The 26,087-nt window shown below is 34.1% G+C and overlaps 2 protein-coding genes across 2 annotated transcripts; both read left to right on the top strand.

Annotated features, from left to right (window-relative positions):
- Window positions 1–911: 911 nt before the first annotated feature.
- LOTGIDRAFT_173199 (hypothetical protein) lies at window positions 912–9,179 on the top strand (the record flags this gene model as incomplete). Its single annotated transcript, XM_009050666.1, has 11 exons — window positions 912–972; window positions 3,402–3,422; window positions 3,932–4,016; window positions 4,792–4,851; window positions 4,980–6,091; window positions 6,471–6,561; window positions 6,748–6,815; window positions 7,328–7,412; window positions 7,645–7,718; window positions 8,128–8,209; window positions 9,077–9,179. 11 exons carry the CDS (start codon window positions 912–914, stop codon window positions 9,177–9,179), a joined length of 1,842 nt encoding a protein of 613 aa, XP_009048914.1.
- Window positions 9,180–12,715: 3,536 nt separating this feature from the next.
- Window positions 12,716–23,844, top strand: LOTGIDRAFT_173200 (hypothetical protein; the record flags this gene model as incomplete). The annotated part of the gene is made up of 14 exons (XM_009050667.1): window positions 12,716–12,819; window positions 14,083–14,129; window positions 16,223–16,246; window positions 17,839–18,306; window positions 18,626–18,652; window positions 19,043–19,087; window positions 19,481–19,622; window positions 20,486–20,487; window positions 21,626–21,637; window positions 22,015–22,413; window positions 22,789–22,815; window positions 22,860–23,045; window positions 23,200–23,338; window positions 23,775–23,844. 14 exons carry the CDS (start codon window positions 12,716–12,718, stop codon window positions 23,842–23,844), a joined length of 1,692 nt encoding a protein of 563 aa, XP_009048915.1.
- Between the last annotated feature and the right edge of the window lie 2,243 nt (window positions 23,845–26,087).

Raw genomic sequence — 26,087 nt, forward strand, 5'->3', positions numbered from 1 at the left:
CATTCTCAAATCGACATTCTTTATATTTCATTGTCTATCTATATTTGAGCAAGGGTACGAATCTACTTTTTTTTTTATCCATAATCTTGTAAAAGTAAACAAATTTCAAAACACATCAAGCGAACTTCCTTACTCAGAAATAACTACAATTGTCAAAAAGTAGAATGAAAAAAGATTGATGGTGTACTTCACAGGATGATACTATATACACCTACTATTTCTGTTATTTTGTAGAAAAAAGTGAAATATTGAAAAAAAACCTTAAAGATGGGTTCCCCTTTTTACTTTTATGAAAATGAAAATGCTAATACTTATATGAATAGAAAGGAGAAGTGTTCTAATGACTTCGAAAAATACCGGTTTGTCTCACATGTCCATAATCAATTCATAATTAGCTACAGAAGAGAATTACCAGAAGAATTCCAAAGAGTGGCCGATCAAGAAAGGTCAAAAGGTCGTTTTTGTGTTTAGCCAGACTGTACATTCATGAACATTTATGACTGGTTAAAATTTATAATTTATGTTAATATATGATAAGAATACATGATAATTCATTAGAAACACTAATTAATCACATAGTTTGCTTAACTTGACAAATAAGGAAAACCACCTTTAAAAGCTAAGTTGTTTCTAAATTTTCGTGATTTTCGTATTACTTTCTATAAGACAAGGTTTTTGATATTTGGCATTTGAATTCTTCAGCTTAAGCAGAATAATAATTTCTAAAATATGTTGGTAAATTGGTCAATATTGGGGCTTGAAAATCTGTAGTCAGTATCATCTCATTATATATCACTACATAGTTTTCTTTATAGAATTCAATAATGATAAAATAGAAAAAAGAATCTTAAATTTCAAAATTTCCAATTAGTAATCAAGAAGGATGATATAAAATTGAATACATGTGCATAATGCCCCCCCCCCCCCCCCCCCCCCCCCCCTCGCCCCTCCTCATCAAAAAAAATGTTCAAGGTAAGGAAGATGTTAAAAATTGTCTATATAATGTTATGAATGATTTCGATTATTTTATTTACATGTATAGATGAATATTAAGACTACACACTTAACATATTTTTTACTAGAACATTCACATTTAAACGAGACGATCTACTTCTACTCTAATCGTGACATATAAAACTTTACTGCAATCTGTCATAATCAGCATAAAATAGGTGGCATACGGGGTTGTCATTTGTCGCCTGATCTTTTCACTGTTTCCTTAAATGACCCTAATACAAGTAATACTGCATAAGTAAGTCAAGTTATGAGTACTTCTTCCCTGGCAAGGAACTTCTGAAAATGAAAATATGCATATTCTAAACCAATACATTAATCGGAAAAAACGTCAAACAATTTTGCAGTGTTGTTTAGTATGACGTTGGTTATGTTTAAAAAAGATGTCACCAAACCAATTGCTTATAAGTAGTAGTATAATAAATGTAACCGACCATCATATCCGACATTGATTGACAAGTACAGTATTTCTTTTACTTGTCAGATACATCATTTGACGGAAATAGCCGACTCCTACGTCGTTTGTGTTCGTTATTTGCTAAGATATTTACTCAGGACGAGGTTGGATTGCGTCAAAGGTCATTAAGACTAGGTGTTCACAAACGAGATCGCATCAATCAAATATAAATTCTATTCATCTATCATAATATAATAACTCTATATAATATACCACCAATTTCTATTGTACATTTTACTTTATAACCATCGTAAGACAATATACTTAAGAGACAATACTGCTATTTAATTTTATACCCCGGGATATTTAAGAAACTATTAACCATAAGGATTAATGTATATAATGAATTTTATTGTCTATGGTTGTGGATTAGTATTGCTTTCAACATTAACGGCAGGTAAGGCAAATATATATTATGTAGTAAGGCACAAAATAATTGATTGCGGAAGCACATTAAATCACAAAATCATGATCAATATCATTTTCCATATGGACGTTCAGATGACAAGTTTACGAACCAAATCGTTGAATATCATAAACAGTTTCCAAATCTTCGTATTTTCCATATTTTTCAAGTAATCATACCAATCCTACGCTAAATGCTGTCGATACCTGGCTATGTTTGTACCGGATATGTATTTCAAAACGGCATCCTTTTATATAATATCATGCGTTACAAATAGCAAATGTCGACATGCTGTCTTGTCACATTTACATTTATATTCTATACGTAACATTTTTTTTGAAAACAGGCGACAAACTAATGTCAGAACAGCAAATGGCCTGAGGCATTGCATCACATATATATTGTGATTTGTTTACGCAGTTACAGAAAGACTGTGTTGTATTATACGGGGTCATTAAATTTCTCCATCCAGACAATGTTGAATATTTTATTTCATTTTATTTTTTTGAAAAGTAACATCACCGTAGATTTAAATTTAATATGTTTATGTCTACTAAGAAAATAATGTAGATTTTTGATATCTTTTCCTGTTTTCCTGAAGGAAACGATGACGTCATCATCCTATAAATTTTACTCTAGCGTATTATACCTTTGGGAAAATAAGTCATTGACAAAATAACGCAATACATAAAATGAAGAAAGCTATCATGCATAATAAAATTTTCAATGCAATATTTTTGGAACTAATCTCTCAAAATTAAAAAAAAAGAAAAAAAAAATTACGGTGATGCATTACTATGATTGACGAAGGTAAACGAATTGATAATTAATCAAACTATACAATGCATGCTGTCCTACATCTAGTGTAACCACCATTTTTGGATACATTTTTTTTCAAATACTCTCTCATAATATTTTTTTATAAGTATGATTGAGTCTTCTTGTATGATTGTATTTTGTACACCCATTTTTCAAATACTCAGTCATGATATTTTTTTTAAAGTATGATTGAGTCTTCATGTATGATTGTATTTTGTACAACCATTTTTCAAATACTTAGTCATAATATTTTTTTAAAAGTATGATTGTATTTTGCACACCCATTTTTCAAATACTCAGTCACAATATTTTTTTTAAAGTATGATTGAGTCTTCATGTATGATTGTATTTTGTACACCCATTTTTGGACACATTTTTCAAATACTTAGTCATAATAAATTTTTACAAGTATGATTGAGTCTTCTTGTACAATCGAGATATCTTAATACAGAACGAAAATACAGTGGACTTATTCTGTGGACATCTTAAAATCAGCATCAGACAACAAGCAACAAAGAAATAAAAACAATTTTGAAAAATTCTTCAGGCGAAAATTCATTTTTTTTATTACTGACTACAAGTTCAAAAACCTCCCATCCCCGATATCTCAAGTTTGTTATTAGATTTGTAAGGTAGGGAAGGAGGTGATTATACACTACTGCTCAAACACCATGATTTATAATAAACTTTATTTTTACTTTTCAGGTCAGCTTAGCTCACTTAACGGTAAGTTTTCTAAATTGATGTCAGTTGCAATTTTTGAGGATTCTAGAGCAGGTGTCTTCAGTCTTCATATTTCTTTTGCCCCTTTCAAGATCCTTCGAAGATTGCGCTACCCCCTCCCTAAAAATTGTTATTATCTTGTGATTTTGTCTTACGTTTTAACTGCAATCTTTTTTATGTTGGAGAATGTAACCTAACTGGACAACTTAAATTTGTCCTAAATAATGATTTTTTTTAGTTGACTTCACAGCACCTCATTACGCCCTAAAAAGTTTAAAAACTACCCCCCTTAGGTTGAACCCCTGATCTTGAGTTATTATCTGCGTGGTCAGTGTCCACAGTTCAGTTTCCGCGAAAGCAAGATTATAAGGTTACAGAGTGGCATAGGATATGTGGTCGACGAACAACAGCAACGTTGTGCATAAATCGTTTTTTCTGAAATAAATATTACTACATCTTCCATCTCTAAACATGAATAGAACAGTAAGACAAAAATCGTCCTTTTCTTTCAGAATGTACCACAAGTGAATGGTTTGGATGTTTGTTATCACCATGTTATTTTGCATCGTGCCCTCTTTATCCTGATGCTATCTGCAGGTAAAATACCACGTTTTTTATAACAATTGGTCCTACGTTGGTTGCAGATAACTGATAATCTAAAATCCAATAAGTCAAACTTAATTCATAAATACGACATAGATATGGAATGCTTAATCCTTGAAATGTAGGTGAAAGTTCGTTCATTATTCTTCCTTAAGCTGATATACATACTACTGATCATCGTGCAAAATCTTGTCAGATTGGAATAAAGAAAACAGCTTAGGACCAAACACTATCGTGAAATACTGGTTTGGGTTCAATGTTCAATTTGTACACATGTATTTTCTGTTTTAAAGTGTAGAGACTAAAAGTTGTGGAGGATGTCGAGCAGTATGGACTGTATCAGGGCAGGTAGTTGATTGTAAGAAACGACCAAGTGAGTTTAGTTTTTAAGTAAACTGTCAACATAAATATTAAAATTCATAGGATATTTGTGCCTGTCGTGTATGTCTCAACCGATCGAAAAGCACTATTCACTTGACGCAACATGTCAAAGCGATTGAAACATGATTTTGTTCCATGTATTTGCATCCATATTGGATATTGTGTATAATCCATCCACCCATTTCTAGTTATCGCATCAGCTAAAATATAACTATTGCCCTTTGACATAGTACAAATGATATACACCCCGGACTAAGGTCTTTTCAATCTCTTTCAGTGTGTCCCCTTGGTGTAGTAGAAATGACGAATTGTGCTAACAATTTATGTAAAGATCCATTCTGTCCAGATTATCCAAGAGCTACATGTGTGTAAGTATTTCTTTTTCCAGACAATACCAAGAAGAAATCGACAATGTACCTATAAACCAAACCCACAAATCTTTAGCAAAGTAAATATGTGTTAACCATGTAGTTACGATGGGGTATCGGCATCAATTTCAAAATTTTAAATTCTTACATTTCTACTCTAAATCTTGTATGGGTTTGCTCCTACAATTTTTGTCGTGGTCTTTTCCAGGCCTGATATATGTGGTCATTGCGAAGAAGATTATTATCAAGATGGAATTAGAGTGGATTGTATCGGTTCATTTAGAGAACAACTCAGAGAGTTGCGTTTGATGATGAGGGAGCAAACATCTACCATAAGTAACGGACCATCCAATTCGAATTCTCGCTCTAGAAATAATCCTCAAAGAATTACACCAACGGTTCAGACAGCACCAAATACTCTTACAAATAGCGGGCCAGTTCCCAATGTTCTTAGCAATAGCCCTACCAATATTGATTCAGTGGTACAAGTAGCTCCCGTACCTGATTTAACTGGTGTCAATCCCAACGTGCAGCAGCCGGATATGATTGGAAACTTCAATGAAGCTAATCAATTCAGTTTATCGTCTCCAAGTGAAATGCCACCAAATAATCCAATCGAAACTGCACCACTCATACCATCTTCTCCGGTGGTCCGACCACTTGATACTCCTGCTGCAACAATTCCTCAGGTGTCAGATTCGTTAAACCAAGGTGCCAGTCAGCCAGAATTAAAACCTTCAGCGAACACAGATCCATTTGACATGTTTAGAGTCGGTGGTATGAATGAACCAGCCGTTGGTTCTCCCGTACCTCCTGAAATTAATCCTATACCAACAGAAGGTTTCAATGCTTTTGCTGAGTTTGGCATTGATGGCCCCAATGAACCCGTCAATGCTGTTCCACAGATGAATCCACAACCTACTGCTGCTGAACTGATACCTGAAATCAATCCTAAAACAGTTGAACCTATAAATCCTTTCGCTGATTTTGGTCTTGGTAGCCCGAATGAAGCTCAACCCAACGCACAAGACACATTGAATGTTCCACAGAATTCTGAAGTACCTGCCTCTCAAAGTTTAATACCCGATGTAATACCTGGGCCTTCACAGGATTTTAATGCTTTTGCAGCCTTTGAGCTTGGAGGTCCAGTCGAACCTATTGGGAACACCCAAAAAATTGTTCCACAGAGTTCAAGAGCTATTATTACTCCTCAACAAAATAAACTACCTACAGCAACTAATGTCGAACTGCAAATCAATTCTCAACCACCATCACCAGCAGTAGCAAATCCACCAACAGAGTCCCCGACTCCTTTTCAAGGTATGTTAATTATGAAGACCATTATTAAAAGCATGCAAGATATAAAAATCAGCTGAGTACCATTTAGTTCTTCATTTCTTGCTATATATATCCCGTAGAAAGGATTTAGCGATGCTTTTTGCTACCTTCCGCTTAGGGCCCCGGTTCCCAACCTGGGGTGTTTTCTCCCCTGGGAGTGTGGGACTAGGGTGTCAGAGGGTGTGGCCAACTGATGTAGGAGAAGAATTTATTTTGAATTGAGAAAGCACCTCACATCAACAAATGCTGAAAATGCGGATGAAACACATCAATTTTGGGGGGTATGGAGGCTGAAAAAGGTTGGGAACCACTGGCTTAGGGATAGTGACTAGTGTAAACCTTTTTCTTCGATATCTTTCAGTTTCTGCCTGTGTGAAGGGTTATGTTAGACGAAACTGCACAGAAAATGCGTGTGCTGGGCAAACATGCCATATCCCTGGTGCAAGATGCTTGTAAGTATTTATGATAATTGATTACAAAAAGTGCGTGCCATTGATTATTTTTTTCGGGAAATAAATTACTAGGCAGCACTTAACTCATTTCACACCGCAAAATGCAATTTGGTCTTGGTAAATGAAGGAGAGTAATTGCTTTGTTCTGGTCTGTGGGGCCATTGATGTTGTATATCTATATTTCAGTGAAAGTAATTGTGGAAGTTGTCGTGCTGAATGGTATTTAGATGGTAGATTGGTAGACTGTAGTTCAGGTTAGTTATTTATTTCATGTACATCATTTGAATCTCTGCGCTAAATCTCTGCTCAATCCTTGTTAAGATTTGTTATTTCGGTTAGATTAGTTTGGGGTTATGCTCTCGCCTTAGCTTAAAGGGATTGTAAAGAGGTTTTCTAAATGTGTTATGTGTATCGGGGACATTGATAGCATCGATTTGCGCCAGTCCAATTTTCGATCAGTCTGTGGTTCCGGCAATTCCACTGAAACTTAGAATTTGATGACGTCACTAATAGCGAAGGGCTTTATGTATTAACCCGATACACATAATTGTTTTTTTTTAAAAAAAACCTCTTTACAATCCCTTTTAACTATATTACCAAGCGATTACAGTTTATGATCCAAGCATTCACTATCGGAATAGAACTTCCTATTGAAAACTTTTCATTCTTTAATCTCCGACAATGTTGATAACTCACACCTGTGGTGATAGCCTCACACAGATAAATATTGTCATCTTAACTTATTTATGGATGTGTTCTTTTACAGAATGTCCACCAAGCACGATTACAGCTATTTGTACCAATCCATGTTCATACATGTCATGCCCTGCCCATCCAAATGCTGTTTGCAGGTATGTATGTTCCATTTCAAATATGTCCGAGACTATTATTCAATCACTCTCTTACCTACGCATAGTGTAACCTGAATTCTGCGACTCAAAACATTCCAATGTCGCATAGACATTATGAATTTGGTTGCATGAAAATATAATGTCATCTTGTTAAACTGACAATCTGAGCTATATCAGTATGGTCAAGTATATATTTTTTTTAGAATTCAAATGTATGATATTGTATATTTAGATCAAATAAATGTGGTATCTGTACAGCAGATTTCTTTGTCAACAATGAACAAGTTAGTTGTGATATACCATCAGGTAAGTACTATTTTTAAAGTTTTTATAAAAATACGTACATGAAAACCAATGCCAGTAACTAAATAGCTCGTCCAAAGCATGACTAAATGGGGAGCAATAACTGTAGACTCAGTAGACTCATCTTAGAGTTACTTTCTTCTCCATCATCTACCAAAGTTACACACGAACAGACCATCTTGTTAATGATATTCAGGTCAATTTCCAGTCAAGTCGATATATACTCTCTAATTTGAAAATAACTATAAGTTCTTAAGCTGATAAAAAGAAATGACAAAATGATGAAGGTTTATTATAAAGGAAGAATATGCAATACCCGCTATTTCTCGACACAGCCTATTATGGCTTTACAACTACAAATATTATTAATGCTTTTAATCAAATAGTACCTCATGTGATAATCATTTTTTAGATCCTTGTCCCGCTGGTCAAGAACCAAAAGGCTGTGTCTGTTTTTCAAAGATATGTCCCATGGACAGCCAGGCTAGATGCAGGTAAACACAATAACTATTATTAGCTACAGATGTTTTAATGTGAATCATCTTGGATGATAAATGACATTTTATGTTGGTATGAGAAAACGTACATAGCAGGTGGGACTCACCTTTCAGAGTGGTTTAACATAATTTTCGGACAAGCATTAGAGGGGAGGAGAGAAATGGTGATTTAAAATCTCTATACCCTAACCTAAACGTGGGAGATCATACCTTCGGATTTTTCAACCCGGTTTCCCTCTGTCGGTGGTGCAGGTAAGAGTAGCTGACATGGAAAAAGCGTCTAGTTGTTCGGATGGGACAATAAACCGATGCCCCGTGTGCTACAGTCTGTGCACATTAAAGATCCCTCGACAGTAGGAAATCGAAAAAGAGCAGGCTAATACTACTGTCCTGGCAAAATTTCCCTCATTGCACCCTGCATGGTGCAAAAAAGTAGGACGTGAAACTCCATTCATTTCATTTCATGTCCTCAAGGTGGGAGGAGTTCTGATGCCTTTGCCGGTACTTTCGAGAGTCGACCAGGTGTCATCCCTCACTTCCTAATACGTAGACCACTATGGGCACATTTCATTTGGTGTTCTCTACCTGGATCAGTTTATGGGATACATCATGAAAATAAATTTTGCAATCTGTGGGACCTATCCAAAGACCTTTTCAAAATTCATATCCAACGACTACTGATCCGGTAATGCAACCGAAGTATACCGCGCTCATTAAGTCTTTCGTGTAATGAATGCACCATTGAATGTTTCTGAAATGTATAGCCGAAATTCAGTTTTATCACCTGGTAAATCCGGCCCTGTACCGCCTATTGGAAAATATAATAGAAAAAGATCCTTGCATTTCATTATCTCTATATTTCAGAATTGTTGGTTGTGGTAGAAACTGTAAAATACAATATTATAAAGCAGGATTAAACGGTACAGAAAACGTGTCTTGTGGATGGTACAGCCGTAAAAGAACATAAAACTGTTAACTGTCATTAATTTATTATGTATTTAATAATTTTCTTCAAGTGCTGGGGACGTGCATTATATTACTCTGTTTTCAATCGATAGTTTTTTCTCTCTCTCAAATACTAGTGTAGATGTTATTGGCTTATTAGATTAACAATTCGACACTCTTAACTAGGTTTTGTGGTGCAACTATTTAACATTAGTCTCAAATGCAACATAAACCTTTTTTGACAACGAACGCAAATGATGTGCGAGGTTGCATAAAAATACTCATTTTCCTAGAATCAAAAATTGATAAAGATATTTACATATTTGTTTCCAATACAAGTACAGTGTTCTCTTTATCAGCAATTAATCAGTAGTAATTCTGACCTATTTATATGTATTATTTCCATCCATAATCCATCTAATGAGGTTCCTCTCAAAACCTTCAGAGAAAATTGTCAAACATAATAATTTAACGAACTAGAACAGAAAGATACACGCACACATTTAGTAATAACTTACTATTATGTCTCTGTAAATGAATTATTGAATATATTAAGCATTTTTTACACCTGTATTTTGTGTTTTATTTGTGTTAATATTTGATTTTTGAAACAAATGAAACAAATTCCATGGACGTAAATTTATTATTATTTATCTTTCAATGCATAAAACACACATTTCACATTTTACTTTTTCCATTAAAAGGGATTGTAAAAGGTTTTCTAAAATTTTTATGTGTATCGGGGACATTAATAACATCAATTTGCACTATTCCATTTTAACTAAAACTAACTGTTTGATGACTTGTTGCTCTTCGTGATTAGTGGTGTCATCAAACACTTAGTTTAAGTGTAATTGCAGGAACCTCAAACTTCTAATTGAAAATGGGAATGTTGCAAATTGATGCTATCATTGTCCCCGATACACATATTTTTCTTACAATCCCTTTAAATGCACAGCTTTCCGCTCCCAAAATACAGTTTTTCGACTTATTGTCAAATTATTAATGATTTGGGATTGTCTATCTGAGATATGTTATTTATATGGCGACGCTGCCATTCTATTCTAGATTGTCATTTGTCAGTTGTGATTTTTTTCACACGCATTTATTTGCATTTTTCAGATGAGAAAAATGCACGATATCATGCTTAATTTGACAAATATCTCAATGTGATTTAATGACTTCCGAATATTAATAATTTATTGAGTGATTATTTTAATATTTGATATTAAATATAGAGCTTTTTTATCATTAAAACTATGATTCACTGGCATGACCTTTTTTACGTGACAAATGGTAATCGACAACATTTATTTTTGTTTATTGCCTGAAGAAAATTAGTCCACTGGCTGAAGTAAGTTTATTTTGTGTGCTCCAACCAATTAAAGGGGGAGTGTGAGTCAGCTTAAAATTGACTTCATCCCGTCTCCTTTTTTTAAATTATCTCTGGCCTTCTTTTCACATTGTGAAGATATGTTTTTCTGCAGGGTCAATAGGGGCAGTTATATCTGTTTTATGAACTTATATGGTTATAACTTTTTTCATAAATGTGGATTACATTTCACCATTCTCACTTTTTCTTTTTGACATATATCATATAAATTAGAGACACTGCAACTAAATGTCGAACATAGCTCAAATAGCTTTCATGTATAATAAACTAATCCGTATCCAACCAAGTCTATTTAGTTCTTTTATTGTATTCATAATTTCACCCGGACGCTCTACCTCGTCTATTCGAAACTGATGAATGTAATACCTCGCTATAATTCATTATATCATTTTAACTTGCAATCGTTCGTTTGGATTTGCTCAGGTGCTCTAGTTTTGGTTTTGAATTTTTTGGCAGACACACGACAGTGCACGATTTCATTATTCCAGTTGATTTTACGTAGCTAGTTTATTTATCTTGGGCTTTTTGCAGGATTTAAAAAAAAATAAGCTATGATATTGCTCTACCTTGATTTTGGTGATAGATTTTATTTTGATTAGAACTTTTTCTCTTACTGTGTGAAATCCTATAATTTAAATGTAGAATAAATTTATTCCAAACTAAGTTGTTTTATAAGTATCATGACTCGTAAGTTTACATTCCAGGAAAAGTTATCTACCCTTACTTAGCCTTCAGTTATAATGCTGGAACGATTTGAAGATAAAAATACATAGCCTGGGCGATGTGAATAAGAATTATTTCCCTACAGTTGTATAAAACAAACTGGGCTTTGCCTTGGCGTTTAAATTCGATAATGTCGGCTGTTCCTCAAATAGCATTTCGAGGATATTTATAGCGCTGCTAACATGATCCGTAATTCCAGATAACTTTAGAATTACAAATGTAATATTCTTTGGTGTCACACAATGAGGCTAATCACTATGTAACAGTTTTTTAGCTTTAACTAGTGAATATGCTGCCCAAGGACCTAATTGGTTCAATCGTCAAACTATATCCCTTCACTGTGGTAGATAACAGCTGACCGGGGAAAACTCAGATTGGAGGAGCTGCAAAGGATAAAAACCGATTGATCGTGTGTAACGAACGTGCATGCACGCCGAACATCTCTCAACAGTTGAAAAACGAATCTGCTTATTATATCGTAAGGCGGTTCGACATTAGCTCTCCAGCAATGTTTGGACACTTTAAATTGAACATACGGTAATTAGTCGCAATGACAAATAACTCTGTTTTCCAGGACCATTTACGGTGGCCACTTATTGTTATCACACGATGTCTCTGTCATTGCAGGTTTTCTCCACGGTGCACATTGTTTGGCATTGCCATCTTCATTTGCCCAAACTGGAGCAGAAAATGTGCCAATCTCTGGAAATTAAGCCAGAAGAGTAAAATTATGTATTCTCAGCGCTCTTGATAAATATAGATATACTGGTCTGGCTTTGTTTTCCCACACCTCAATACAATTAGTTTCATTATTTGCCCCCCTTGGCAATACTGTGACCCTCACTTGAACTCTCTACCTTATGATTACCAGAAAAGCCACTGATTTGAAGAAATTCAAATATCGTTCTAAAAATAATCAAATATTAAAGGATGAAATAAAACAAATTTGAAATGAAGAAGATAGAATATTCAGGAATATTCGAATAATATAAAAAATACTAAGGAATATTAAAATAATATAAAAAAAATACTAAGGAATATTCGATTAATATAAAAAATACTCAGGAATATTCGAATAATGTAAAAAATACTAAGGAATACACACGAATATTCATTCAATATAATAAATATTCAGGGATAATCAAGATATATAAAAATGGTCATAAATATTCAATACATAATTATGTAAAATATTCAGGGATATTCAACAAATATATAATATATTCAGGAATATTCAATAAATATAAAAATGATAAGAAATATTCAGGAAATATAATAAATATTCAGGGATAATCATATTATTATTCAGTAATATTTAAGAAATATAAAAATCTTCAGGAATATTCAAGAAATATGCAAAATATTCAGGGATATTCAATAAATATATAATATATTCAGGAATATTCAATAAATATAAAAATGATCAAAAATATTCAGGAAAAATGCAAACTATTCAAGAATATTCAAAAATATCAAAATACTCAGGAATATCAACATATAATAAAAACATAGTAATATCAACAAATATTATAAAATATCAACAAAGGTATAAAAAATATCCGGGAACAAATATATAAAATATTCAGAAAAAAAATATATAAAAAATAACAACAAATATATAAAAATATTCAGGATATTCAACAAATATATAAAAATACCGGTATTCAAGAATATTAACAAATATAAGAAAATATTTAGAAATATCAAACATAATTTATGTATTTAAAATTTGAAAAATATTTTTCAGTTATCTGAAAAAAGTCTTAATTCAACTAATTTCAAGGCTGACGCACATCAGATTGTGCATGATTAATGGGGACTCGTCATTGACCGATCATTATACTTAATGAGAACATTCGATGTAACCTCTGGCTTGTGACATACATGTCCATGTATTATCATTTAGCTAAAATAAATGGTCCATTTTCATAAATCCCCTTTCTTTTATTCAAAGCTGTCAGTCAAAAGTCTAAGGAATGCCAAAGGCGATATGTATGACATCAAGTAAATGGGGTTCACAATTCGGAGGTCGTAATATATTTTATTTTGACAAGACACGATTCTCGTTACTCGACATTTGGTATCAGATTTTCTCTTCAACTGGATGCTCCTGTGATTGAGGTAAATGAAATTTTATGATCTCAGCAATTGAACCGTGATTATACATGATGAATATAATGTAATTTCACTTGATTCTAAACTTGATTATATATACTTCTATCTTAAAAAAAAAGAGCAGATTTTGGATTAAGAAGAGTCAAATCAAATTGTATAGTAAATTTCTTTCAGAGGGTGAATAAAACTTGATTTGGCTAAAATATCGATATTTACCACGTCTGAAGACCATGAAAAAGTCGAACCCACATGGATTCGATATAATTTGATAACACTCAAGTAACTTTCGGTTTAAAAAGGAATACATATTCGCTTGGCCAGCGAATAGAATTAGTTCTGCTTCCCATAGCAAATTCATGATGGAAATCCTATGTCTAATTCGTCATAATTTTAAATTCAAAAAACATTTGAAAAGTTCTTTTTCAATTCGACAAGAATACGAAAAATATTTCGCAAATTTCAATCGCCGAATCGTGTGATTTTGTTGCAGAGAACAAAAGGGAGTTTAAACAGATAGTATCATAAGTAATCATACCACATTTCCGCAGGTTATATTGAAGTAAGAAAATACATATGTACAGATTTCGTATATAGTGTAAAAATTATATTCTGTTACATAACTCAATTAAGTACTGCAATATTAGCGACGCATGTGCATCTGGAAAATAATCATTTATCACTATAATTTTTTCAGAAGAATATACGGAGCTATAAACAAAATGTTATCGTTATGGGCTATAGGTGAGTGAATCTTTTTTCTGATATTGCAATATATCTTTGCTCTGTACTTTACCCTCTTTCGTACCTCCAGATATATTTAAAAGTATTGATATTCAGAAGAGCGCTGTTATAATATTGTGTAAGGACGATGAATATGTCAATTTCCCTTCACAGCCGAAGGCATCTTCTGCTTAAAAGTATCATAAATTACTGACATATAACTGCCATGCAGAATCACGTAGACGTCTTCCCAGTATCTCTTGTTCACAAATCTTGTCAAAATTATTAGTGACATACGTCCTGTTTCGAACAGTAGGTTTATCGAAATTGAATCCTACCCAATAAAAAATACTTCAGACATTGTGCTTTCTTTTCTTGATAATGACAAGGTTACAATTTTTGCCAGATTTTGCCCATTCAGTCAAACATGTAGAAAAGGACAATTCTCATTTATCAATAACGTAGTTTGCGATATTAGAATCCGCTGAAAGCGAAATTAACTTGCCATCTACCAACCAACCTGTGGTAATTTAAGCGTCATCGACAAAACTTTGCAACTTTTTTTCTTTAAGTAATTGGTATCCATATATTTGTTAAAAGGTATCATAATCAGAAGAAATGTTTCGGATGAATTCCCTTTGAAATAAAAAAGGGAGAAACCATCATCATCATCAACACATCTCTGGTAAAAAGACCATTCGGCTTAGATCAAATGTAAAAAAAACTATACCAACAAATTATATAGAGGATTTCTATGATACTTGAAAACTTTTCTTAAATAGGAATTTGAGGAATCAAAATTTTTGAAATCATTTTCAGTGTTGGTTTTACTCTTGAGGAAATTGGTATTTGGAAATTAGTCGTAATTGATTGTGGGCGGGTTTGATTTTCAAAAATCAGAACAGAGCAGATATTATATTGAGAAATTGATTAGGTGAACTAGATTGTCTGGATATACTTTGAAGTGACCAGGTTAATACATTCATGACCTCATATCCCGGATCCTAAACTATGCTCCTGTCATGTTTGAAATCGTGATGTCAGGTGACAAGTCATGTCTGTTTTATGATTGGTCCAACAACTTCGTCATAGATGGTGACAATTGTCTGACATTCTCGGATAAAAACATCAGTAAAACACTAAGCTTTCTGTAATAATTTATCTCTGACAACACTTAAGTGATGATTTACCGAATTTCACTTCCATAAATCTAAACAAAACAAGCTTTGTGTTGCACATTCATTGCTTTTGTTGTGTACAAGATACCTACGCAGATCTAGACTTTATTGCTGAAAATTTTAATATTTATTGTTATTAAGTCAGAGATGTAAGTCAGCTGTCAAATCGGAAGGGCAAATAATGAAAACTTGAACCTTCCTGATAACTTTCAAATCATATCTTTATCAAGTACTTTTGGCTGTTTATACAAGATCCGAGAATGTAACCCACATAATTATTTTTGAAAATTAGGGAAAGTTAGCAAATCTACCTCTACAAACTACATGCCTCTCACTCTAGTGACCAAAGTTTATGTTTAAGTTTATGGAACATGCTACAAATTTGCTCAGTTCTGCTGAAATAAATAAGGAAAGTTGACATCAAATACCATCTTTGCCATCAACAAATTACAAAGCTCTGCTAAAACACTTGAATATGAAAAATGATGTTCAATTTTCTTGTTACTATAGGAACCAAACATATGCTTAAAATGGAGAAAAATCACTCCAGTCTCAATGAAACAACGACACAAAAAAGTACCATCATCAACCACAAGTCTCTGACAATGTATATCAGAGATAATACTAATTATGAACCTTTCTATTTGTTAATTTTATGATGCCATTTGCCAGTATAACGTTTTAGAAATGGGTTTTGTAAGTTCTATACTCGATCGTCTTGAAAGGGTTCAGCCAGCTCTCATTAGACAATTTAAAAGGTCATTGCCAAGGGTTAAAAGGCGGTGATACAGGTGTATTGAGCAGAAAACTCTAACCCATGTGATGTATACTTCATTTCATTTGTCGACTTATTGTTTGAACCAATGTATCGGAATGTACTGGATGTATTTTCCTTTCTTTTTATATTTTGATAACAACGTTTTGTTCTTATTTCAGGTCTCTTGGGGTTATTGAATCAAGGTAAGCTTAGTTTCTAAGAATTGGTACGGTGAAATTTTTCATTTTGTTCACACATAATTAAACACTAATCAACATTTTTTCACTAACTTCCCTTAAAGTTCACAACCGAAACAGCCAATCAAAGGGCCGGGGCGTCATAGTCATATTCCTCAGCTAAGGGGCTCCCGGGACACAAACCAAACAATTTGACTACAATGCCGATGCGACTGATTTCATACTGCGCCTGAATCGTACAGCAGTGTTTTTTGAATGAAATTAGTTTCTTACTTTCTGGGATACGACTTTGGCTTTATTAGTACAAAGGTCAATCTAACTAAAATTAGATTTCGATTCAATGGGACCGAAAAAAAAACGAAATTGTAATTGTTATCTAAATGAGGTTGATCGATTTGTGATTCGAAGCATCTGCATGTAAAAGAGCAAATGCTCAAATCGGAAAGTTGAACGACTACCAACAACTGCGATCTACTGGAATTTCGCACATTCCTACTGCTCAGATATTTTTTCTCGTGTAGATGGCATTTGTAATTGATGCTGTGTAAGAAGGAGGAGACGGAGCTGACAAAACAAAAAAGTTATGCATCCGTTAAGGTTATTACGTACTGGAAACTCCATGGTGGATTGCAAGCACAAGGTCTTGCGATGGCTATTAACTGAAATGCCTATTCCTTTCGAGGCTGACAATACTACGTTACATAATTATGTAGATTTATCACTCTAAACCAAATCACACTAAGGATTAGGACAATCGAAGATCTATCGCGACGCGACTTCCGCGAAATTTTAGTTGGTTTGATAACCTAATAAACACAGACGTACATGTATTCCATTTTTTATCTTTTCAGTGGAAGCACTATGTAAGTACCAGAATACTTTTTACCTAACAGCAAAAGAAACATCCCATATGGAATTTATTTTGCAAAGATTTATTTTTCATTTGTTTTGCACAAAAATTGCACCATCGAATTAAGTAAGAATTTTCAGTCACATTAGCATTTATCAGTGATTCCATCATTAGCTGTCTTCATGTCTTATTTTTTATCCTTTTTTTTATGTGAAGTATTAATGGCAATCTAAGGATGACTATCCATGATTAGTGATCACCAAAAATAGACACACAATTTCGTAGTGCAACTTGTTTTTACATGGGCCGATTTTGAGTCAAAATTTAAGACGAAATTTGCGTATTAACTTCAAATGCAAACCTTAAACAATGCCCACTGTTATTTTTGTAATAATGTAATTCTCAAATCATTTTGAAGCTTTAATTCTAATTCTCAAAAATAATACATGCAAACCGATAAGAGTTTAAAGACAGTATCTTATATCAAATTTTTCTTGAAAATATTAAGCTTTGACAGAAACCTCATCCTGTTTGTTGCTTTATCTATATATTATGCTCTATGTGGTGTTTCTTTTGCTGTTATTGTTGTTTTGTCGATACTATATATACTTGTATTGTACGTGTTTCTTTGGAAATTCAGACTATAAATGAATCAGCAGAATTCAGTACAAAAATATTTCAATTACCTCTATCGCTGTTGATGGTACAGATTACTTGTGTATAACCAATTTACATGAATTATTTGCAGGGTCGCCATCATCTTATCAGTCACCAGCTCAACAGAGGTCTGCCCAATTTTCCTCATCAGGTTGGGGCACTTCACCAGCTGCACAAAATCCATGGAGTTTCAATCGCCCTATGCCCAATACTAATATGCCAAACATGAATACTGGAAGTTTGCCTGGTAGTATGCCTGGTGCTATGCCTGGAAGTATGCCTGGTGCTATGCCCGGAAGTATGCCTGGTGCTATGCCCGGAAGTTGCCTGGCTATGCCTGGAAGTATGCCTAATGCTATGCCTGGTGCTATGCCTGGTGGAACAGGATCTGGTTTTATGGCAGGTGCAATGCCCGGTGCTATGCCTAATATGCGATCATCTAATAATATGATGGGAAACATGCGGAATGGTTATCCACCGTCTTACATGACACCTAGTCCTAGAAATACAATTTGTGTTGCACCGGTCTCTCAACCAAGATTATGTATGGTGAACGGAGGTTTGTTATTTCTTCGTTATTGTGGGGAATTCATCCAGAGTGATTTGTTTGTCGTTTTGTGATACCAAATCATGTTCATAATAGAGGATGGCTACTGCATCGCATATATTTCTTGAAAAATAATTAAGTAATTAAATTCTTCAAAAGTGCTTATAATAGGATCGTGGTAACCAAAAACGAATCATCATATTTCAGTGATGAAGTGGCATAAAGAGAGCCTCAAGTTTCAACGGTTTACGCCAAATGCTTAATAGAATCACGTAAATAACTCATGTTATTCCATTATTATCAGTGCTTTTAACATCTATCTGTTTTTCAGAAAATACCCATAAATACAGATTGAAAGGTAAATATTTTTTTGATTGATGTGATAATACATATACCAAATACATAATAGTTGAAAGGGATAATAGTTGACCGATTCAGTTACAGAGAGACACCAGGTTGAAAGAGTGAAAATGTTCCATCACCTGCCACGATACTTATTATAGTAGAGATCAAAATCTTAAGGCGAGAACTTAAGCAATGATCATATTTAATGTTGTAAATGATCAAGAACTTCTGATTACGACTAATCTTATGTTTGTGCATGTGGTGTATACCAATTGAATTCATTTTTATAAACATGTTTCGGTTACTATTGCTAAAAAGTGCATGTGAGATGCTGTGTGGTCTTAACTATAGCAAATATATGCTTAAGTACACTTAATGACTAAGAACAATCTTGTTATTTTAGATGTCATCGAATTCTTAGGACATCCAAACATCGAAAAGGTTCCTAGTAAGTAGATACTATATTTCTTCAATGAAAAAAACTGATTGTCTCCCTTCGTTTAGTACTCGTCTACCCAGAGTTCGATCCCAACATAGGTTAAAATGATACCTTCTGATGATGATCCAAGCTTAATTTTTTCTCATGACACACTGATATTGCCCGGATTCATTATTTTTTTTTGTCTGATCGCCATTTTGCACCGATCACATGACTTATGGTGTATACGCTTAAATATTACCTTCGTGATCGTGCGTAATAATTTGCTAGCGATTTAAATGTGCACCAAGCAACAGCTACAAATGGAAAGAGTTAGCAGAAAAATATACACGTACTTCAAATTATATATCAACACCAATCAGGCAGACAAAATTTGGTGGTAAATAAGTTTCGTTTTTTCAGAATGTGTACCCGGCGTGCCAAGAGTTAACTGTGCTGATTATTATGCTGCTCAATATATCTGGAAACGTGGATATTGTTATTGTAAAAATTTCCATAGCAATCTGCCATCCTATCAAATGGGATCGACACAAATCCGATGTGTGTAAGTAACCATTTTCATTTCGCTTCCAGGGTTCAATTCCAACATATTATGTAAAGATCAAACCTTCGCATTTTCCCCCTTGTCAGTGATGCAGGTCGGAGGGGCTCATATGGAAGAAGTGTCTAGTCGTTCGGATGGGACAATAAACTGAGGTGTGCTACATGCTGTGTACGTTACAGATTCCACGACCGTTGGAAATTGAAAAAAGAGTAGTCCAGTGCGGCTGACCTGGCATGATGTGCCAAGGAATGGCGTAATAAGTGAACTTAAACCCGTCGATTTTGTTATGTTATATACAATTAATGTCAACCTGTCAGACAAGAAGACTCAGATATGGAAACATATCAAATGGTGTCCATATCAGACATAACATTTATAACAATAAACACAAGGAAATAAATTATGGTAGAAGACACCTCTTTAATAACAAAGTACATAACGTCTCAACAGAATTTGCATATGTCGTCATCAGACGAAATGAAGAAGAGGGGTAAACATATTATGTACTTCGTAAGTAACTAAGTGTGTTTCTTATTATATATGCTCTCCGCTTCTTAATATCGTTCAAATCTTATATACAAGAACTCTATCTTTTTTCCAGGCTAAACAACTGTGGGGCCTGTTCACAAGAATTCTATGTAGATAAGCAGAGAGTCGTCAAATGTGAATAGATGTGGATATTTCAGATGCTTTTTCTTGTCAATTTTGTCTCGTGCTTCTCAAAAGTGCAATGGAAGAGCCTACATGAATTGTTATTAAATTCTATAATATATAATATATTAAATTATATTTATAATTTATATTTATAAGTATAATATATAAAAACTGCTGCAGATACTATCAATTTCTTGTTTTGTTTACAGTGGTAATATCCTGACAATAAGGGCTTTCTGCTGATGTTAGTTGCTTTTATTTATTTTATCAATATAAAGGATTACAAAAATCGATCGTCAAAATTGCCGAAGTGCAAGTTTGAAATTTAATTCATATATTTGTCAAATGTGGGGCTCGGGAAAAATTTCTGCGACTGATGTGCAAATAGCAAAGGATAAGCATACACTTTTTCAGTTTTCAAATGCTCTTAAAACAGAATTACTATTATTACCATACTGTAAATGAAATAAATCATATTGTTTTGCCTTGTTACATTTCGCTGTACTTTCTGCGATCTTATCTATAGTGCTTTAATGTATACTTTGATGTGATATTATAAATTGTGTGATTGCTATTAATCATGAAAATATTCATTATTTTCCAAATATAAGACGTACAATTTTGTTTATTTATTTCTTCAGACATGTATATCGATAGTGGTATGATAATGCCAAACCTTGAGCATTGTAAATAAAACTCGAAAAATAAGTAAAATTCCAAATCAGTTTGAACTGAGAAATTGGGTTCACTAATTTGAACTGTCATGTTGGCTTCACTAATTTGAACTGAGAAGTTGGATTTATTGATTTGAACTGAGAAGTTGAGTTCATTGATTTGAAATGAGAAGTTGAGTTCATTGATTTGAACTGAGAAGTTGGATGTATTGATTTGAACTGAGAAGTTGAGTTCATTGATTTGAACTGAGAAGTTGAGTTCATTGATTTGAACTGAGAAGTTCGGTTCACAGATTCTATCACATTTTCATCAAAACATCGTTTCTTAGCCCGTCAATCAAAGTTGATTGCCCCAATACTGTCTGGCCTTTGTCTCTAGTTTCCTTTCAAGATTATTACAAAAGGTTAAAGGTAAGAGTATGAAAAGTTTCCCGACAGATTTTGTTGACTAGCGTTTTGTTTATCAAACATAAGCAATCAAATTTGTCCAAAAATGTACTTCCCTGATTATTTATAGTAATCCTTCGGCAGGGGGTCAAAATTTTTGACAATTCTTCCCAATTGCTCTACATTTCTCCTCGGCAGTAATGAAGGAAAATGATTAAATTATGAGCATATTATATTGTCATGGAATATTACACTTTGTATTAACTATAAATGTTTTTTATATTTCAGTGGGAGCTCAATGTAAGTCTTATTCTACTATTTTTCTTTATTAATTATGTGAACAATGCATGCACTGTTCGAGTATTGTTCAGGTTGACAGTGCTAGATGCATAAATTAATATTTAATGCTTCATTTGCTTGATACAATGAACAGAATTCATTTTAAATTAAGATTCCCGAAGGGAAGGAGTAACAGCTCTGTCTTGATACTGTTTTATTTTCGATCTTTGGCATTTTATTTATTTCTTTGTCGAAAATTGCGTTAGTTATGCTCCTTTGAGTTAATATACTTTTCATGCATCTACTGTCTCGAAACGACGCATTTGTGTGTCCCAGCAAGGCATGGTAACGTGTTGTTTAGTTTATGGAATTATCATGTTCACATCTCTAACTTTCAGGGGGAACAGGACAATCATTCCAGTTTACACCACCTACTCAACAACCACCAACTCAAGGTAACAACCAATTCGCACAGATGAACAAATTCTTTCCAAGACCAAATCAGACGCCGTCATGGGGGCAAAGTCCTAACCCTACTCCACAGAATGCTTGGAACTTCCGTCGACCAATAACTAATAATATGGCCACCAACGTTCCTGGTAATATGCCCGGGGCGATGCCGAATATGCGAGGAAATTTGCCTAATAGTATGATGAATAACATGCGAAATTTAATGGGCAACATGAGACCAGGTGTGACACCAAACATGCCAGGTGCTCCTGGTTTAGGTGGCGGTTATCCAAGTACTATGTGTTATGCTCCACCTCACTTACCCCACTTATGTACGGAAAATGGAGGTATGTTTATCATGCAATAATTTTACTTGTCACATAATAGCAAGACAACAGCACGACCAGTTTTAGTGTTCTCAACTCAAATGGGAACAGGCCTGTCGTGGGTTCAATGGTCTACTTTGTGGAATCAATTGTCACGCCGCAAGTCATCAATTAAGATTGCACGCCAATATTAAAAACGTTACAAAATACCATATAAACGTTATTCGCTTGAATTGTTACCAAATCCCCTGCTTTATCTGAATGAACTTTTTTTTTTGAATTTCAATGGTCCATGGTTCAATTATTTCATTAAAAATGCCGTAGATGTGAGAATAATCAATGCGGACGTTGTATATTTTGACTAACGTTTAAGAATATCATATTCTTTTATTTCAGAAAACCAACATAAATTCACATTAAAAGGTAATAATTTTTATGTTCATTACGTGTTCGGATTTACGTTGTAGTCGCAATACGCAGCATAGCTGTGATGTGTCGTTTTCCAATCTGTTTTCCGGCATTGGGAACTAACAATTCTATTTCTTATAATTATTTATACACGTTAAGTATCTATGGGAATAAACGGAATGACATCTTTTCTGTTGCAGAGGTAATGAGAATGCTGGGAGATAAAAACATTGAAAAAATATCACGTAAGTAGAATTTTGATTAATTTTTCTCAAATTACTTCCGATAAATTACAAAAAACCAATCCTCAAAATTGTACCTGTGGTCAAAAAATTATTGATGTCATAGTACATTTATCTACACATATCCACCGTAACTGATTATTATTTTTTTTAACAGAGTGTGTGCCCGGTGTACCAAGAGTAAATTGCGCAAATTATAATTCAGCCCAGTATATTTGGAAACGTGGTTACTGTTATTGTAAACGATATCATAGTAACATGCATGCTTTTAAGAAATACGATCCCCTTCGATGTGTGTAAGTATTTCTCATTATTTTTCAAACGTACAAATCCAAACCTTAATTCTATTTTGTTAGTATTCTGGGAAGGGAGGGTACGATTCTCTCATGTGTACAGAGAGAGATCCCAGACTGACATGAGCACAATCTATTAGTTAACATGACAAAATAACAATCGTGACCACCCGCTAAATCCTGATAGGGAATGTCATATCGTCTTTCATTCAAACATGCCTGACATTCCCCGATCTTTAACGCGGAACTGTCGCAAACCACCGGAATTTGGCCGAATTTTGACAAATATTATTGGCATCGAAATATCAACAAATATGTACTGTGCTAAGTTCTAAACAAAATTGGAGAACACATAATATAATGTCAAAAGAGGCTGGAATCGGGCTTAAATTGAAATTCAATTAATGTAGTCACTGATTTTTTTGTTTAAATTTTTCAGGTTAAATGACTGTGGTGCATGTTCACAAGAATTCTACATTGGAAAAAGTCGTATCGTAGACTGCGATTAAAGTATTAGAATCGGAATTTTTTACTTATTTGGTTTATGGTTTTTTGACATTCTGATTTCAAGCTACGCACTTACATTAATGGTTGTTGGTTTAATGATGAATTGTGGTCAAGACTTTTTATTTCGGAATATTTATCGTCGAGTCAAAAAATCCACTACATTGAAAATTTCCTCATTAATATGTGCTAAGTTTACAAGGATATTATTTTTGTGCACTTCGAGTAGATTACTATAGTGACTATTTAAGTCATAAATTATTGTAAATAGTGTTTTAAATGGATTTAAATACCGAATTAAAGGAAAATGTTAACAGTGCAACTAATTCCTCTATTTTCAGACTTTAGAATTTGGAATAAGTGTGTTCTAAGTTTGAAATACCGGAAAGCACAAAATAATAAGCACTTTGCAATTGAAATATCATAACATTAGAACTGTAACTAAGGTGCACATTTTGACTAAGTGAAATGAAAATTGGTTTAACCTTAGTTTGTAGTTGAGATTGTTCGCCCTTGTTTGTAAATTGATACATCAATAAATATGACAAAAATAAGTTATCTCTTCATTTTTAGTTGTTCTCTAATCTAGAAACAACAACAAGAACTTTCATTAGTAATGATGGTACGGGTAGTGTAAAGCGGACGACCACAGGCTCTTACAATGACGTCATACGGGGCATACAAAGACCATTCTGTATTAAATTCAAATCCCAGGTTATGTGGCCCATACCAGTAAACCAGTTACGAAATCCTTTGAACGCCCGTTGCGAGAAGAGCGCTAAGCATGGTTAGTTAAACGTTAATGTTAGTCGGTGGATGATCTTTAACGTTGTCTATGGTCGAAACGAAAGGCCAGAAAGTAACAAACTTTTCCAACAACAGATCCGACCAATCAGATCGACGACAAGATTAATCGACATGTTTGGACTGCATCTACAATTTTATTTTAGTCGTCAGTGCTCACAGCAGATTTCACATTCTCTAAGATAGCACGTCGTACGGACGGTCGGCCTGAGTCCACCAGTTTTGCGATGAATGTTGTCTGCACAGCATAGAGTGAACAATGAAAAATGTGGGACGATTTTAATATTCAAAGTGTTGAGTCAAATAAACTAAAAATAAATATGGTTAATTTCTTATTTCGAAACACACTGTAAATACAGTTGTAGTAAATCAGTTATTATGATATATACCATAAACCTGCCACAGGGCTCTAAAATACAATCACCCAAGTATCTGACACACACTTGAATACTCCCTTCACAAGCTGATATCACAAATGAAAATATATCCATTTATTACCCTTATAATTCAAAATATTGATAAGTGAAGTACCCTTCTGGCAAATATACTGCGAAACACAACTCAAACCAGCCCCACGTCTAGATCCCAAAAGACAGATCTTCGTTGAGGCTATCACAAATAGGCATAGTATAGTCCTGATTCCAATCAAGAAATATATATGCCTAATGAGTATAGTCTTTCCGAGATGAACGGTGACGCCTATAGAATTGATGGCGGTGAGAAAAACAGTGGCTGCTTTGTGAGTACTCTTACAGGATTCATTTTGGTCCTGGTATGTGTGCTGATATCTGTAGGTGTTGGGCTTGTTGTTCATCTGGCTGGTCCCGGAGAAGTAACATGTCATTGCCATTATGGAGATGATCATGTTGGTGGAGTCACAGACGGACAAGGTGGTATTAGTCCTACCACCACGCTGCCAACTACTACTACCGGCTCCATCGAAAACTCAACTTCGTTTCAACTGTGTTTACAATGGGCAGCAGAAGGACATCCAAGGATATGTAAGTAGTTATAAAATTGAAAGCCTATTATTTTAGAAGCCTTCTGAATGATTTAGATAATCAAACGTGATCAAAGCTTTTGTCTGATGATTCCAATTTTCACAGCAGTACATGACTTTGTACGTCCATCCCATACTTTCCAATACATCAGCAAAGATGGTCAAGAAAAGCGTTAAATATACCAAAAACCCTTATAAAAACGCTAAATATCATCAAAGGCTTTATTTATGAATTTTTGTAGTGAAGTGACAGGCACCTTTCTTTGAGTTTTCCAGTGTAAGCCGATGTCGCAGGCTATGACAGTTTGCTCTGTCCAAAATGTATTTATGTGTCTGTTTGTAGTGCGCGGCTAATGCCTAAATTTATGAGTAACAGTGTCCGCAGGCAAATCAGTAATGAAAACAAAAACACCGTAGGCAGAGAGCACGATGTATTTATGGACA

Source organism: Lottia gigantea (genome assembly GCF_000327385.1).
Source record: "Lottia gigantea unplaced genomic scaffold LOTGIsca_151, whole genome shotgun sequence".
Taxonomy (NCBI): Eukaryota; Metazoa; Mollusca; class Gastropoda; family Lottiidae; genus Lottia; species Lottia gigantea.